The sequence below is a fragment of the Harpegnathos saltator genome, unplaced genomic scaffold, assembly GCF_003227715.2.
Source record: "Harpegnathos saltator strain DR-91 unplaced genomic scaffold, Hsal_v8.6 scaffold104, whole genome shotgun sequence".
In the NCBI taxonomy this organism is placed as follows: Eukaryota; Metazoa; Arthropoda; class Insecta; order Hymenoptera; family Formicidae; genus Harpegnathos; species Harpegnathos saltator.
In genome coordinates, this window is record NW_020229878.1 from 193,365 (window position 1) to 210,836 (window position 17,472).

At 44.1% G+C, this 17,472-nt stretch overlaps 3 protein-coding genes across 8 annotated transcripts; 2 read left to right on the forward strand and 1 right to left on the reverse strand.

Moving 5' to 3' along the window:
• Positions 1-1,071: 1,071 nt before the first annotated feature.
• Su(z)12 (Polycomb protein Su(z)12) lies at positions 1,072-7,080 on the forward strand. 4 transcript variants are annotated; one of them, XM_011139776.3, is made up of 10 exons: positions 1,072-1,316; positions 2,884-2,930; positions 3,370-3,553; positions 3,664-3,782; positions 3,873-4,065; positions 4,145-4,513; positions 4,623-4,924; positions 5,521-5,572; positions 5,639-5,774; positions 5,878-7,080. In XM_011139776.3, the coding sequence occupies exons 1-10, from the start codon at positions 1,217-1,219 to the stop codon at positions 6,983-6,985; spliced, it is 2,610 nt and encodes an 869-aa protein (XP_011138078.1). In that variant the 5' UTR covers positions 1,072-1,216; the 3' UTR covers positions 6,986-7,080. The 4 variants fall into 4 exon arrangements, with proteins under 4 accessions (XP_011138078.1, XP_025155497.1, XP_011138076.1 ...); XM_025299712.1 differs by having other exon boundaries at positions 3,664-3,755; XM_011139774.3 differs by having other exon boundaries at positions 5,521-5,774.
• Positions 7,081-9,389: 2,309 nt separating this feature from the next.
• On the reverse strand, positions 9,390-12,108 carry LOC105182390 (methyltransferase-like protein 22). Of its 3 annotated transcripts, none has more exons than XM_011139770.3 (6): positions 11,954-12,108; positions 11,664-11,858; positions 10,321-10,452; positions 10,043-10,228; positions 9,784-9,951; positions 9,390-9,696 (listed from the first exon to the last, which is right to left on the reverse strand). In XM_011139770.3, exons 2-6 carry the CDS (start codon positions 11,797-11,799, stop codon positions 9,398-9,400), a joined length of 921 nt encoding a protein of 306 aa, XP_011138072.1. In that variant the 5' UTR covers positions 11,800-11,858; positions 11,954-12,108; the 3' UTR covers positions 9,390-9,397. The 3 variants fall into 3 exon arrangements, with proteins under 3 accessions (XP_011138072.1, XP_011138073.1, XP_011138074.1); XM_011139771.3 differs by having other exon boundaries at positions 11,664-11,845; positions 11,954-12,093; XM_011139772.2 differs by lacking the exon at positions 11,954-12,108 and adding an exon at positions 10,538-10,610 and having other exon boundaries at positions 11,664-11,843.
• Positions 12,109-12,376: 268 nt separating this feature from the next.
• Pdi (protein disulfide isomerase) lies at positions 12,377-17,472 on the forward strand. The gene is made up of 8 exons (XM_011139768.3): positions 12,377-12,831; positions 14,467-14,798; positions 15,063-15,200; positions 15,296-15,526; positions 15,604-15,975; positions 16,066-16,194; positions 16,297-16,386; positions 16,548-17,472. The coding sequence occupies exons 1-8, from the start codon at positions 12,681-12,683 to the stop codon at positions 16,596-16,598; spliced, it is 1,494 nt and encodes a 497-aa protein (XP_011138070.1). The 5' UTR covers positions 12,377-12,680; the 3' UTR covers positions 16,599-17,472.

The following is a 17,472-nucleotide window of genomic DNA, read 5'->3' on the forward strand; positions in this document are numbered from 1 at the left end:
GATTATTACTAAAAATAATCGACTGTGGTTGACATCAATTCGGTTACAACTTATGACTAATAGCTTATTATACTAATAGCGTAGAAGGCCCATAAGATCCGACCATAAATACGGGCCTTTGAACTCGTCTGACATGCAATTGAACAATACTCACAACCTCGATTCTTTCTCGAACCCGTGATGCAATTTTTTCCTATATTATCAAATATTCTTCGTTTCTAATGGCCTCTTATATATATTTATGTTCAAAGATAAGAAATATTATATATTCAACAGATCTAATGGATCGAGTGTAGTTTCAAAGTTCCCGTTATGAACTTCCATCGTTTTTGACGGGTTTGCAGGTGCAATTAAATGTAATCAATTTTATCAGATATTAAATAGTTGGAAAGATTAAGCATGAAAAAGTTAAGTATTTTTTACTTTCCAGATTCTAATTAAACTGATAAAGATAAAAGTAATCGACAAAATCGTCAAACATCAATTTAATAAATATGAAATCGCATTTTTCAGAAAAAATCTATTTTTCAGAAAAAATCTTTAATTTCCATCAATTTTCGCAAAATAACGCAGCACGATACCTACCTAGAATGGAGGGTTCACAGTGTCCGACATATCTCAGGCCTGTTCTACATTTTTCAAATAATCGACTGTGATTGGTCAATTTGCTTACGTGCTTATGGCTAACGGCTTATTGCAGAAAGCCTGTAATGAAAGGAAAACAGCTTTCTTACGGAAAATTATAATATTTTCTATGTGATGTTCTCCTATATTAGATATCGTATGTCATGTGTCGGATATTGAACGCAGTGTGAATCCTTCATAACTGATAGTCAAGTTACATATCTATTTTTGTCTAAATCGAAGGAAAAACAAAGATAAACACATATGATTTAGTTATCAGTTAATTTAGCAAGAAGTTGGAAGAACCGGCCAATGAAAATCTAGCGCGTCATCGTAAAAATCGATTAGATCGCTGCGATATCCCCAGACACAATCGATCGAGCATATGTCGATTGGTGTCTCAGAAATCGCACGCCAGAGGCAGCGTCGGCAGCGCGTCTCGCTCTGGTAAGAGCGCGCGTCGGTCGCCGAAGGCCGCCGTCGAGCGCCGCAGTTTTCGCGCGGGGCGGGTGTTGTCGTTCGTACAACTTTCGCGCGACGAGCAGTGGAGTTAACGCGGGGGAGTTCGTCGTGCACGGAGGATCGCGCGAAAATGCCGCCGAAGAAGCGGGAGAAGGACCTGGACGGGCAGAAGGGACCTCGCATGGACCAGATACAGGCTGACCATGAGCTGTTTCTGCAGGCCTTCGAAAGTGAGTGTGCTGCCGAGCGACAACACACATTCTCTTGTCACCTCCGTTGATGGTGCCTGTTATATTTTTCCGTCATCGGCTGTTGCCGTGTCTGCGTCGGCCGTCGGCGACGAGCGGCCGACGTCCGCGTCGGCACGATCGTGCGCGCTCCGATGACGCTCGCGGGAAGGTACGCGACCGTCGTCTCTTGGCGAGTATCTCTGTGCTGATTATACCTCGACGCGGCGGTCGGACCTAACCCCACTCGCGGCCAGAGGCCAACTCGGGGCGCCGTGGCGCGCGTCGGTATAGACGCTCTCTCTCTCTCTCTCTCTCTCTCTCTCTCTCTCTCTCTCTCTCTTCTCTCTCTCTCTCTCCTCTCTCTCTCTCTCTCTCTCTCTCTCTCTCTCTCTCTCTCTCTCTTCCTCCGTTCCCTCTTCCTCGTCGTTTCACGAGCGCGCACGGACACCTGTCATCGTTATCCTCGCTGCTCACGATGAAGCAGAAAGAGAATATCGTGCGGATCGGTCTCGGCGCGCGTATGCTTCTTCCCGTAATCATCGTCCCGACGTCCCCTATCGCTCTCTCTTTGTCTCTCTCTCTCTCTCTCTCTCGCTCCGGTGTATCGAATTTTCCGCGAAGAGTGCGAAATCCGCACGCGAACATGAAGCGGAAATCTAAGTACGAGGAAAATTTCCTCTCGTACAACCGGTATTTTAAGAAATTCCCTGGTTTATGTCATCTCAGCGAATCGAAGTTTTTAAGCGTTGGTACATCACGACGACGATGAATTAGCAGCTGTTATTCTCGCGATATTATGATAAGATGGGATCAGAGAGGTTTAACCTGCAGGAAAGTCGTAACAAAGTAAGGTGCAGGCGTCTCAAATAACTTGAGCCAACCTATTCATCATTTCCCATTCGAACTGAAGAAGGATCGGACCTTTCACGGCATTCTTGGTCCTATTTAAAGGCCATTGATACTATTTTTGAATGTGAGAAAGAGACAACTCATGAGGCCATCTAGAGAAACAAGCTTGCACTATATTCCTAAAATATCACACTATTTTGCACATATGAATAAAAAAAATTTGGATACTTTTAACAACAATTGTGTGAAATAGTAAAAACTGTATGTGAACATGGGTTTCCATAAAGTATTTTTTTAAGATTTTTTATTACAATGAATAATACAATTTGTAATTGTAGGAGCAATTATAACAGACACAGTTAATAAATAAGGTTGCAATAAGAGTCTTTTCAGCTTGTTGTTCTTGTTTCAAGTTGCTATTTGTTTTTTTTTTTCTTTACAATCTTTCTTTACAATAAGTATCTTTACAATAAGTGAGAAATTTGATTACAATAAATTAATTCATTTTTAATTAGCATACTTATGATTGAACCATATATCGCTCACAATTTAAGAATAATTAATACATAATTTAATGAAAATATAATTAGAAAATCTTCAGTTTATTTCAAATATTCTCTATAACACTTGCACCTGTTTGTATGTTCATCGCATAGCTATTATCTCAACTGTGCCAACTAGATATTCATATTTTTGATCTTAATATTTTTTTTTGCAGAACCAACGCAAATTTACCGCTTCCTCCGCACAAGAAACCAAATTTCAGTGAGTAGACTATAATTTTTCACCTCTATAATTTTATGTTTTAAGAATTTTAATTTGTGCATTGCCCTCAAAGCGTTAACTAGGCTTTATTTATTCTCGTTATACATATACACTTACGCGGACAGTCACTGTATATACGCGTATAGTTGTTTTTTCCAAAAAAAAAAAAAAACAAAAACATACACAAAAATACATATTCATAATGTTGCAAACACTTGTTTCATCAGGTAAGTTAAGATTCATTTTTTCAACATTGGAGCGCTCCCACATCATCTCTCTGTCATGACTTATACTTCCGTATGTTTTTTTCAAATTACTATTTGCAAGATCTGTGAAGAATGGTGGGTATAAAAGATATACATTGTTCACACTTCACATCAAGTAGTTTCAACCTCTCTAAATGGATGTGTTTTGATTTAATGCCTCTTCTTCTTTCCAGCCAATATTTCTGAATAGAAACTTAACATATATGAGGCAACGCATGTCTAGAAGTCACAAGGCACGACGAGGATTTAAGGTCGACACGATTTTAGAAAAGTTAATATCGAAAAGCAATCAAGAACAGAATCTTGGCCTTCCCGGATACATGACCCTCACGTTTTTAGGATTTTATGACAAAAGAGGTAACATCTGTCGCATATCCTGTATATATTTGAGATGCTTCACGGGCATTCAACAGTAACATTTCACATAAAACACTGTAATACTTTCTAAGATTAATGTGTATTTGTAGTTGAGATATCACAGGATCCAGTTAAAGTGGAAACATTGTTATTGAAAATCTGCCACAAGAAACGGAAAGATGTCAGTTCGCCTATCATGCAAGTGAGTTCAGTGTCATTGAACTTGATGGTGCGTTGCGAATACGAGGAGATTCTCGATCAACTTTCCCGCCGGCTGGAACTCTCCATTAATGCGCGGTGTTTTCTTTCTGATTGCCAGGTCCCAATCGGCACAAGCGAGGTCCCCATTAACCCTTCTGAGACTCAGCCTCCGACAAAGGCGCCCACAATTTCCATACCCAATGAATCATTTAGCTTAAATAACGGTCATGTAGCGAAGACTTATACGCTTTTGCTCAGGGTTTATTGCGTGTCTAACAATGGCTGCCTTATGCATAACTGTGATTTAGAAGGTACGTACAGCCGGGGGGGAGTTTAAGTATACATCCTCTTTCCCGGAGTCAGGAGATTGTAGGGATGTTCCTTCCGTAGAACCAGCTCAAAAACGCCGTAAATCGTCTACGGGTTCGATTAAGACTGGCAGTGGCGAGGAAGTGAAGCAGTACGGCTCCGAGCTCATAGTGTACGATAAGCACAGCCGATGCCTGCTGACGGACGGCGATTACGAATTAGGTTTGCAGGAAGTACAAACCAATATTAGGTCTAGCCCTAAGAAGCACAGCTCTTGGGAGTCCTTGCCGGACATCAAGAACTGCGAGCCCTTCGAAGTGTTCAGCGCCGGGCCGACGTTAAAGTTCCGGCTCAGTTGGACGACGGAACCGAGTAACAGTCTGGTGGACCGACCAACGCCGATACACCCGATACCGAGCGGCGACAATAAGGAAAATCGATCGACCAATGGTCAGTTAATACGGTAGTAATTAATAACGTAAACGTCCACGTGCACGCACAGCGCGAACGACGGCGCGACCACTCTGCGTTTCCAATAAACATCACGTTATCTTTTCAGCTGGTTTTGAGCGTTCTTCCGTAGGTCACAATAATAATAGCACAAACAATAACAATAACGCGACACTGCCAACGCCTAGTCCATTAACGCCCTCGAGAATGAGCGTCTCCAACGAGAAGGTGGACGCCAACGCGGGATCGCAGCAGATAGTTTATCAATTTTTGTACAACAATAACAGTCGGCAGCAGACAGAGGCTTGCGAAGACCTACACTGCCCGTGGTGCTCGTTGGACTGCAGCAAACTCTATTCGCTTCTGAAGCACTTGAAGCTCTGCCATTCGCGATTTACATTTACATACGTGGTGAGTGTCCGCGCGACAGGATCGGGAAAGTTATTTCGCCGGACTTGCCAGACCATAGGGTAAAGTTTGGTAAAGTTTGGTAAAGTTATCCCTTCGAAACGACTCCGTTACTTACCGTTTTACTCATTTACCGAAAAAATTACCATGGCGTTCTGAGAAGCAACAACGGTTGTTTCGAACAACAATTATTCTGAAAAATAGAGTAATCGTCAATCTTCCTCAAAAAATTACAACTTCCCGTTGTTCTTCTCACGAGTTTTCAGGCTCTGTATAATTTGCAACTGCTCACTCCATTTCGTGTAGATGTATTCTACATGTGTCCAATAACGATGAAAATAATTATATTTATTATCCGTGTACAAACACCTTCGGTTCAGTAACGGTTGTCATCACTGATAAAGAAAAATAAACGTAATTAAACCAAGTTACCAAGTTACGAAAAGCTACCAAGCTGAAGAGGAACGGCGTTACAAGTGACACGTTACGTTACTCCCCAGCACTCTGAATTCGCACGATGATCGAACAGAAACGCGGAAACGAGACTAACCCAACCAGCAGGATCTGCGACTGATCGCGCGTGTATTTTTCTCTTCCAGCCAATTCCGCAAGGTGCCCGAATAGACGTAGCAATAAACGAGTGCTATGATGGTTCGTATGCAGGTAGTCCTCACGAGTTAATTTCACAACCGTCTAGCGTACCTTTTTCAAGGACAGGACCGACAAGGCGTACCAGTGTAACGAACATCCTAGTGTGTCGTCCAAAGAGAACGAAGCCGAGTCTATCCGAGTTCCTGGAGCTCGAGGAAAACGAGTTCGAGAGCCAGAGGCCTTACATCACCGGCCACAACAGGTATGACAGCGCGGCTACGTTGGCACAGGCATTGAAAATGCAATGCTATTCATCGCCAGCACTCTGACCAGCATTCTAACGCGTTGATCGACGCGTTTTTCAGACTGTATCATCACACCGTGACCTGCTTACCTATATACCCCAAAGAGATGGACATCGATTCCGAGGGCGAGAACGATCCCAAGTGGCTGCAAACGAAGACGATGATGATGATCGACGACTTCACGGACGTGAACGAGGGCGAGAAGGAGCTGATGAAGATGTGGAACCTACACGTGATGAAGTACGGATACGTGGGCGACTGCCAAATACCAATAGCTTGCCAAATGTTCTTAGATAATAAAGGGAAGGAGTTACTCATGAAGAACCTTTACCGCAACTTCGTGCTGCACATGTGCAGCCTGTTCGACTTCGGTCTCATCAGCCCGGTGATCCTGTACCAGAACATACAGAAGCTGCAGGAGATTATGAAGGAGGGCGGCGAAGACGGGGACGTGCGCAAGGTGCTGCAGAAGTCGCACGAGGCCCAAGTGGAGCGCTGGGCGGTCACGAGCACGCAGACGTCGACGCACGACATGTCGAAGATCGGCGTCGGCACCGGCGTGAAGGTGAACTTCGGCGGTGACGGCGCCAACTCGAATGCCAGGCGGAAGACATCGTTGCCGTTGGGTTCGCCCAGCACGCAGAGCGTCAAGAGCACGATGTCCGTGCACAATAACGTCAGCAAGCACGCCAGCATGATGGCATCCTCGTCGTCTTCGAGCAAGAGCGTCGCCCATAACAATTCGATGCAGAGCTCCGTCGTCGGGAAAAACAGTGGCTGCAGCGGGTCCGCTTACGGGAGTGCGACTTCGATGCAGAGTATCGCGAGCAAGGTCGCCAACGTCGGCGGTCCGAACGCCGCCGGCGCTACGATGGCGGCGAGCAAGAGCGCGGCGATCGCGAGCAACGGCGTCGCGACGAGCCAAAGCGAGCACGACACGTCGTCAGGCAAGCAAGCGAGTAACAACGATCTACCGGCGAGGCGAAAAAGTACAAACTCCATCATGCAGGTCAACGTGGAGAATGCGACGACGCCGTTGCGCAGGAAGTCGATGGCCGGCGAGAGCGCGAGCACCGAATACCACCGGAGGAAGTTGATGTTGGACGCGATACCGCCGAGCAACGGAGTCGCCAGTCAGAAACCGTCCCCGAACGGAGGTAGCTACTAGTAGCGAAAAAGGAATCGACTTTCGCGTGCGTTCTCTTTATGGAAATCGTACTTCTTTTTTTTCTCTCTCTCTCTCTCTCTCTCTCTCTCTCTCTCTCTCTCTCTCTCTCTCTCTCTCTCTCTCTCTCTCTCTCTCTCGTTCACTCTTCCTTTCTCTTTTTTTTTTGTACAGTATTTGTTGCAAATAATATAAAGAGATGCAATCGAAATTTAATTAATTGGATAATTATTGTTCTTAGCTGTTAGATGAGAATATTAATATTTTTGATTTATAATTTAAAGCTCCGTGTTGAGAAAACGATCGGAGAAATTGGGAGGATGTAGACACAATGGAAAGATGCGCGAACGTGTCTGATCGCTTTAATCGCCTCTGTATACGTCAGCTCCGATCGCTGAATGATAATTGAAATCTGTGTTAAGTACGATGTACACTTATCGTCGGGTATATGAATTTCGATTCGACATTGGTTTCTCCTCTTCTTTCCTTCTTTTTTTATCTTCTTGGGGTCTAGTCAACGACGTTTTATTATCTCACCTGTGTTTTTTTAAAGCTTTTATCTACATGTAGTATTTTTGAGGTATACTCCGGTGTAATATACTGTTCTATGTGACTCGTGCGATATGTCGCTAGTCCAGAAGTAAATGCTCACAGAGTTACTGGCAAACAAACAAACAAACAAACAAACAAACAAACAAACACACACACACACAACAAGCAACATACATGCACAATCGCATCTTGAGATAGTAAAGACGAGAACAAGGATCTCAGAATGTAAGGGGGTCGACTTCTGTCTAGTGGCCTCGTACGGCGAGCGTAGTGCGTAAACCACAATTTTCTCCACTCGATGCGCGTTCGTTCCGCTATTCGTCGCGCGCGCGAAGTGTCTCTCGCGCATCCGATAGATTGTTACTCTTTTCTACGGCGATAGAGAAAGCGTACACACACTTTATAGCGGATCCGTCGTAGCCCGAGAGAGTTTTAAATTTTTTACCTCCTGAATCTGCTCGTTTTTTCAGGAGCGAGATGAATGCTAACGGTGAGATAAAAAAGAAAAGAAAAGAAAAAACAACAAACAAACAAAGACAAAAGAGAACCAGGATATTAATTCGCACTACTCCGAGAGGGGAAAAGCCGTGCGTGTATAGTAACGTTCGAGATTTCTCGCATGATGACGCACGCTCAGTCTGACGAGAAAAAGGAGGAAAATGGTGTGCGAGGCTGTAAATTATACATTACGTTTTCTACATCGTGAGATGGGTCGGTAGAGTAAAAGTGCCTTTTACCAAACTAAACGGTCCGAGTCCGCCGGGAGGACGACGCTCGACGATTCTCGGGATCTGTGGAATCTTTATCAGTCGTTATATTATAAAACTTGAAAGTCCGCGCGCGCGCGCGATCGTCGTGCCGCCGACGCGTGTGTCTCGCGCGCGTCGCTGATTCGCGAGGACCGAGTGCGCGTCAGCACTGCGATCTTTCGCCGATCGTCGTTCTCCCGGATGCCATGATTTCGCGCGATTCGCGGTTCGGACCACGAGTATATCATATATACTAAATGATGAACTGTTATAAAAAGGAAAAAAAAAAGAACTTGCGTGTAACATATACAACTTCTACTGCCGTAGTCGTTCGAAGAAGCGCTCACATTCCTCTGTATACACTTGGTCTTTCTTTGTAATAGTTAGCGTAATGAAATTTTTTAATCCTGTAGCCGCCGCGGCTCACTTGACGGTGGCATTTAAGTTCATCACATACATATACATTTATACACACACACACACACACACACACATACACACGTACATGTATACATATATACACGCATGGAATCATCGTGCTCTTCGAGCGACTTCATTTACTGTCCAATAATATTATCCGCTAGGTAGGATGTAAATAGGAAAGTAACGATAAATAATAAATATGTGAACGTGAAACAAAAAAAAACAGAATTATTATTATAAATTACGCGGTTATCATTACTTTTTTCGTCATGATCCGAATATACATCTTGATTACTGCCCTTCGTTGACTCTTAAATTATCCGCTCTTCAATTCGCGTTTTTGCGCGAGATGACGAGATTGACACTAAGATAATATAAGAATCGAGCGAAAGGATCTTTCCGAACAAAGAAAAAAATAAATAAAGAGAGATTTATTCCTGATTTTTAGGATGAATCTTATTATGTATCCAAGAGATGATTTATTTAACATAGAGAGACTGCTGTTTTTTCTGTAAATTACGTCAATTGTGATGTTGTATTTTCATTAGATAAGTGCACATATTAGGGAGCTATTATATCGACTTCTCAATCCGACAATTTTAACGTTGTCTTTTTTTATTTGTAATATTATTTACGTGTTATATCATGGTGAGAACGATTCGCGTACGCTATTAGGAACGTAAGTTGCTTGCTATGCATACGCAATGGACTTCGTATTGTTTTGTATTTTCATTAAAACCAAATGTTTAACTCTGTCGTACTTGAAGTAGCGCGGAAAGTCTATACTTATATAATCTACAGACCAGTTCATCCTGTACTTTTCGATGCAGCGTAGGAACTCCTCGTACATCGGTGCAGCGGTGTCCAAGTCGGCAATAGTGAACACGTACCTCTTCTCCAGAGCGACGTAAACGGTCTTTTTCTTCTTCGTGTACAAAAGTTTCGATAACGTGCGGACAAATCCATCCGTGATTTTGTCGTCGTAAACTACTGTAAGTCGAATAAGAATAGCAACGTTATCATTCTTTACCTCTATCTTTTATATACTTGTTACAATACAGAATTATTTGAACGTACCATCCGCAGCCAATATAATATTTGCGTCTTGCAATCTCTCCTCCAATTTCTTCGACCACTCCAAGTCGAGAAAATTCACCTCCTCTATGCGATAACCGGACCTGACGTGCATGTGATTTCTCAGGAAATTCCGCTCGATCAGACTCAATATATCACCGATGTTGATATCTGGCCGGGAACAAGAACGCTCCGATTAGTAAAATCAATCAAAGCTCTCTCGATGGAGCTCTTGCGTGAACGCTTGCTTTTGCATGCGAACCTGTGCAAATGACTTCCTTGGCCAAGTGACTCGCCACGATACTGGTCACTCCGACTCCTGATCCTAATTCCAAGATTATCTGGTCCTTGAACAAATCCGGGTGCGACAAGATGTAGTCGGCCAACAGGAACGCGCCTCTCCACACTTGCAAGCCGACCAAATTCAGCTCCGTCGAAACACTGTGCTCTGTTATTACGTATTATTATATATCTCTGTTAGAGATGATTAGCCAAATATGCATGCAACAAGCGTCCAATAATTTTCATTCTTCATCTTACCTATCGAAAGTGTTTCTTCTCTATCTCTGTCTACGTCCAAGTCATCATCGCTATCGCACTTTAGCGTCCTGTCTGCGGACGTCGGGTCGATCATGTACGATGGGCACTTGAAGGCGAATTTCGTGACTGCATCTGAAATCGATTTTGCATCGTGCTTTAATGTACGCGTTAATGAATGCCTGCATATTACTTGGAATTATGCGAAAACGCAACTTACTGCCGTTGTCAAGCTTCTCAGAGATATTGTTAGTCTCCGTGTATATCTCTGACGTTACTTTGTGCATTGTTATCTTAGTGGACGAAAATATTCTGTTATTAACAAACTCGTCTCTCCTCTGATCAGCTTACTTACAGAGTTAATGTAATAACGCTTTATTATTCGAGTTATGCGTAGACGTTGACACAGAGAGAGAGAGAGAGAGAGAGAGAGAGAGAGAGAGAGAGGAGAGAGAGAGAGAGAGAGAGAGAGAGAGAGAGAGGTATCACTATTCTTTTCTCTTCCTTTTCTCTCAGATAAATGCGGTATTTAATGATAGTTTTTTAACATCACACACAGCGCAAAGTACCATACAGTTACAAGCTCTCATTATATTCTATTTATAACGTGCAAGAAGGCTAATCCCCGCCTGTACATATAGCCGTCAATAACCGAGATTCGGTAAACCGCCGCCGCGTAACGTCTCGATGGCCAGAGGGTTCGAAGATTAATGCACGAAAATAAATCGCCGGGGAGACAGCTCCGTGCCGCGCGACGCGCGCTGCACCGATAATGAAGCATGTCGCGACCGAGCGGTATCACAGCCTTGTGGCAGCATTTATTTCGGGAATTCGTCTCTTAACGACACTTACATAATCCATAAGCTTATGCCATCGCATTTTGTTGTCTATATTAATACTCTATTGGACCCTTCGGGATCTTTCAAGTCGAACATTACATTGTGGCAAAAGGTCTGTTTGTTGCGCAATGATCCTTCAATTATTTGCACGCTTATTGTGTCAACATTTAAATGCTCTTGAAAATTATAAGGTAATTATATGAAAAATAATTATAAGTAAGGACTTTGTATATAACAGGCTACTCTGTTATCTTCTTATGTTCACGAAGAAACGTTGCTGCAATGTTGAAACAATTTTGCAATGTTGCAGCAATATTGCTGCAACTTCTGTGCTGTATGGGACATGTTTATTGAATATGCATTTTGTAAATATGATAAACTCATCTTTGCATTGATTCTATATATGTTTATGGAATTTAAGTTTAACATTTGAATTTTTGAATTTTTAAATTGTAAGGATCGGCACACATCTAGGAACTCCTGCATGTCAAGGACACTAAAATTTACCTATCAACAAGACAGCTTGCTCTTCGCAAATAGCTCGATTTTTATAGCTAGAATTATGTTTCGGGCGAACAACCATGATGTCCGTCTCTTCAGGGACTCTCTTCAAGTCTCGACGTACACCTGTCTGCTGCGGCATTCCTGTCAGCTGTGCTCATCACACAGCCGGCGTGTCAACCACGCGGCTGTAACAACAAACTGTGGTGAGTCCCACAGTCAACAGTCTTCAATTACGAACGTGATTGGACCAAATTGAACTTTTCAGATCCCAGTCTCCATAGTGTCGTACTCACACGTGTCCTTTTGGACGTCAGTACGCGTGTTTATCCGTACTTCGCTCGCTTCCAGCCGCATCGTCGACCGTCGACTTATCAACTCGTTCTACTATGAATCGCCATTTTGATGCCAACGTGATTCGATTTGATAACAATACAACCGATAAAGAGGAGACTTCACCGTCGTTAGGTTCTCCAACTGAACTGGCACTTATCTCTCGGGATAAGGCAGCATCGCAAAGCTGCCGGCAACCTGTCTAGTTGCGTGTCATTTTATCAGCCGTGCTCGCGAGACTCGCGAGATTGCGCGCTTATCAACGGCGTCGGCCGTGGCGCCGAAGGGTAAAGCTCCGCGTGGACGATTCGCCGGCGGACGATGATGATACCGCGAACACCACACCAATTCCGTCAGCCAATCAGGGACCCCCACGATGAGGGGGACGATGCCACGCGTAAACCACGACGAGCCGTGGTGAGCCTATAGGTCGCGGCGCAGCATCGCGTCCGCTCACTCTTCGCGCGTTCCTCGTGGACGGTGTCTTTTTTCCCGTCTTCCGGTCTTCTTCTTCGTCGTCGTCGTCGTCGTCGCCGTCGCCGTCGCCGTCTACAGCGAGGCGTGTACCGTAACTCGAGGAGAAGCAAGAGGACGAAAGAGCGCGCGAGCCCCGAGAGACAGTAGAAGAGGAGAGAGAGAGAGAGAGAGAGAGAGGGGGAGAGAGAGAGAGAGAGAGAGAGAGACATCGTCATGGGATTCATCGGTGGATTCGGTTTGGCGGCACTATGCCTCGTCGCGGTGAGCCTCGCCAAAGTGGAGATCGACGAGGGCATCCTGGTGATCAACAAGGACAACTTCGACAGCGTCATCAAGGATAACGATTACGTGCTGATCGAGTTCTGTGAGTATTCGTGGGCAATCTGTTGCTCTCTTCCTCGGTACTGCACTTTCTGTACTCCGGGCGAGAGGCGGGACGCGTCGCCGGGACAGAGCGAGAAAAGAGCGTATACGAGAGAGAGAGAGAGAGAGAGAGAGAGAGAGAGAGAGAGAGAGAGAGAGAGCGTGTGTGTGTGGGAGATGAAATGCAGAGAAAAAGAGGAGAAAAACGAGCGGAGCGAACTCGCCGGATGCGTCCTCCACGTGCGCGCGACTCTCTGATCGTCGTCGCCGCGCGCGTACGTCAGCTATCCAGATGCGTACGACTCACACGTCATCATTCGAGCATCCTCGAGGTGACGAGGTGATATGCGCGTTAGTTTGCTCTGTCGCGCCTTCCTCGCGCGTACGCGATGAGATATGTGTACATTCGGAACAGGAAGTCGCGATATTTCGACTTCGACGGCCGCTCGCGTTTTTCGCGTTTTTCGGCGAACGCGACGGTCAACCGTCGCCGTCGGACTCGCTCTCCTCGCAATTTCCTTGCTCTGCCGATGCACGAGATAACGAGATAAAGAGTCGATGCGTATTCTCGATCGCGGAACGCATCGGGAGAACGGGATTTTCCGTCTCGCTCGCGCTCAGGCGCGAGCCTTCCGGGTACTTCGGACTCTAGTGCCCGAGATATATCTGTGAGATTTTTATCTTGCAGATGTCCTTCGTGCGCCTTTTACGGGCTTTCTAAACCTCCAGATAATCTTCCGCGGAAATGGAGATCCCGCTCACTTGGCTGCACCTACACGCTGTGTTCTTACAGCTCCGCTCCTCTCTTTGCCGCACGCCGCACGCAACCCACGCATTGCGTTTATCTCGCTCGAGTACGGAGAGTGTAGGAGAGTGCAGCCGCGAAGGCGTAAGAAAGACGGACGATTCTCTCGCTTCCGTACTGCTTTTTTTACCGTTATGCCGCTGTATAAATCGCTCGGCGATTGTGACCGGAGAACGTCGCGGGCCATGACGTTACGATGATTGCTACTGATGATAATTGTCGACAACCGGTGCAATATTTGCGAATGATCTGTATCGGTTTCATGCACGCAGACTGTGCTATACTCGTCGTATCTTTCATCAGTGATCGAATTTTATGTATTATATATTAATTTTAGATCGATAATTACGACTTTTTCGAGTTATACGAGTAACCATATGGTATCCGTTGAATTCTCGACAGTGACGAATGAATCGTGAAATTCTAACGTATAACTCTCTGACCCTGTCTTATAACATATTTCCCTTCTTTTCCACTTTCATTTCGTGAGTTACAAGCTTCTTTGCGTAAAAAGGAGATTCTTTAGACCGTGTAGACCGAAACAGATTTTGCTTCATTGATGTTAGAGAATTGGACGCTGCAGTGTGGGAGATTTTTTTTTACAGAATAATGCAGTTCTTCTGAGTCTGTTAACTTCCTACTGTCTTGCTGAAAATAGTTTCTTTGTCTCCTTTATTTGTTGTAACAAAAATTAGGTGATGATTCAGATAGTGAAGGATGACTAATTAAGCTTTATATTTAGCTCAAGAAACCTACACTACTTTTGAACGATAAGTATCATATTTGTCTACTATAGTCTGTGTGAATGTCAATATATCTTTTTAATCGTAGATGCTCCATGGTGTGGACACTGCAAAGCATTAGCACCTGAATATGTTAAAGCAGCGAAGAAACTGGAAGAGGCTAATTCGTCGATTAAGTTAGCCAAAGTAGACGCAACAGTTGAAACTCAACTGGCTGAGAAACACGGGGTCAGAGGATATCCCACTCTGAAATTTTTCCGTAAAGGAACACCAATTGATTACACCGGTGGCCGTCAAGCAGACGACATTGTAAATTGGCTGAACAAGAAGACTGGCCCACCTGCTGAAAGTTTACCAACTGTCGACCAAGCGAAAACATTCATTGAGGCACACAATGTTGCCATTGTCGGATTCTTCAAGGTAAAGCGAGAAGCGTCTTATACTGGTCGTTTATATCAATCTTTTTTATATGTTAGTAATTCGCGATTATTATTATTCATATCATATTCGAATATTATTATTATTCATTGGTATCTTTAGTCACTTTATCCACGAATAAATATAGAATATGTAGTTTCTTTTTCGAGTCAAAGATTTCAAAGATTATAATAACTTTAGGAAGATTAATTTGTTACAACAGCTTACCTGTTTATATACATATGTAGCAACTTTATTATATATTAGGATGTTGAGAGCGACGCGGCCAAGGTATTCTTGGATGTTGGTAACGCTGTGGACGATCATGTCTTTGGTATTACGAGCTCTGATGAAGTATTTAATGAATACGGCGTTGAGGATGGAAAGATTGTGTTGTTCAAGAAGGTATGAGTATATCTGTCACTGCATATCCTTTTTCTCAACGAAAGAATCAACGAGAGAAGGATGTTGCCAATTAAATTCATCTCCGTTTTCTCTAGTTCGACGAAGGCAAAGCTGTCTACGATGGAGAGTTCACCATCAAGGGTGTACAAAATTTCATTTCTGTGCACTCGTTGCCCTTAATTGTTGAATTCAATCAGGACACGGCGCAGAAGATCTTCAGTGGAGACATCAAGAGCCACCTGTTGATTTTCCTCAGCAAAGAAGAGGGTCACTTTGAAAAGTATGTCGACGGAGTTAAGGAGCCTGCGAAGAAATATCGTGGCGAGGTACAAAACGCTCAAAAAATATTTTATGCATTTTACCACTATGTCATTCCTTGAGAATCGACGTAATATTCGTTCAGGTTCTGTTCGTGACGATCGATTGCGACGAGACTGACCACGAGCGTATCTTGGAGTTCTTCGGCTTGAAGAAAGAGGACGTGCCCGCTATGCGACTTATCAAGCTCGAACAGGACATGGCTAAGTATAAGCCGGAGAAGCCGGAATTGACTGCCGAGAATGTCCTCGAGTTCGTCACAGCCTTCGTAGAGGGCAAACTCAAGCGACATTTGCTCACGCAAGACTTGCCCGAGGACTGGGACAAGAACCCGGTCAAGGTTCTCGTTGGCACGAACTTCCACGAGATCGTGTACAACAAGGAGAAGGACGTACTGGTAGAATTCTACGCGCCTTGGTGCGGTCATTGTCAACAACTCGCGCCGATCTACGACCAAGTACGTTAGCGTTTTCTCTCATCGAGGCTAGAGTTTAACCGAACGACACCGTTAGTCGAGTTACTTCTAATTGAACGCGTTGCGCTTCAGCTCGGCGAGAAATACAAAGACAACGACAAACTGGTTATCGCCAAAATGGATGCCACTGCTAACGAATTGGAGGATGTGAAGATTACCAGTTTCCCTACGCTCACACTCTATAAGAAAGAGACGAATGAGGTATGGGTTTCCTTCACATCTGTTCGATTTGCATTATTATTTTTAAATGCGTAAAAATGTGTAAAAAACGTGCGCTTATATCTTCGTTCCCGCGCTGTCCAGGCTGTGGAATACAACGGTGAGAGGACACTCGAGGAACTCTCGAAATTCGTCGAGTCCGGCGGAGAATACGATCAAGCTCCAACAGACGAGGTATGTTGGATGAGAAACTGTAACCTAAAGATTATTATATACTTCCGCGTGTGTTGACGCGCGAGAATTTCTCGCTTTTCCGTAATCGACTCGACGAGAGAGAGAGAGAGAGAGAGGTCTCGTGTATATACGCTCTAATGACTCTGTTTATGCGTTCGCAGGCTCAGGAAGAGGACGAAGACGACGATGTGCCAAGGAAGGACGAATTGTAAACGCACATAATCATTAAGAAGTAAAATCAACTGATTCGTATCTTGTATTTCTTGCATCCAGTCTACAAGCTCCGTAATTTTTCCGCTTTACAGAGATATATTCATTTGTATTGAAATTAACTCGGTGATGCATCCTCTTCAATTTCATTTATTAATTTAGGCATTAAGTTGGCGAGTCGATCGGTCGCAGTGTGTACAATGTGTAAAAATTAAGAGCGCACCTTTGCAGTTTTGCATAGGGTTACCGTCACGGTCGTGATCAGCTCAAATGGCGTACTTATGTGATACGTAGTCGTCTCGTCTCGTCTCGTCTCTTCGATAACTGTGTACAAACTGCGATATCATGAGCGATGTCTATACGATGCATCGAAATAGTTTAACGCGCACGATAGTGTCACACGGATGTACGTTCTTCTTTTTCACAAATATGCCATTTGTGTTGCGTGTCGTCCTCGGCGACGTGACTTTCTGCCCTCTGGAAACTGTGTCATCCACATAGTTTTGCGCCTTTTTCATCTTCTCTCGTCAAGAAATGGGAGCATAATACGCGGAAGAGAGATCATGTTATTCGAAGATATTCAAATCACGAAACACTTTTTATTTTTATATAAAAAGGTTTATTTTTATCTATACACCATATCTCCGAGGCCCGCAGTCCGTTTATGAACGCGTGCCGGAGTCTCCAAGCACTCTGCGAGGGCTAGTGTGGGGTTTACAAATACATTTCCAATCGCAGCATTTAAAACGATTGTGTGAATTGATCGTTTTAGATATATCTAGGATAGGCAGCCGTTTTCAATGTTCTCCTAGTTTTAATCGACTGAAACCTTAGGAAACTAGTGATGAGGCATAACACTTGTGAGAAAAAAAGAAA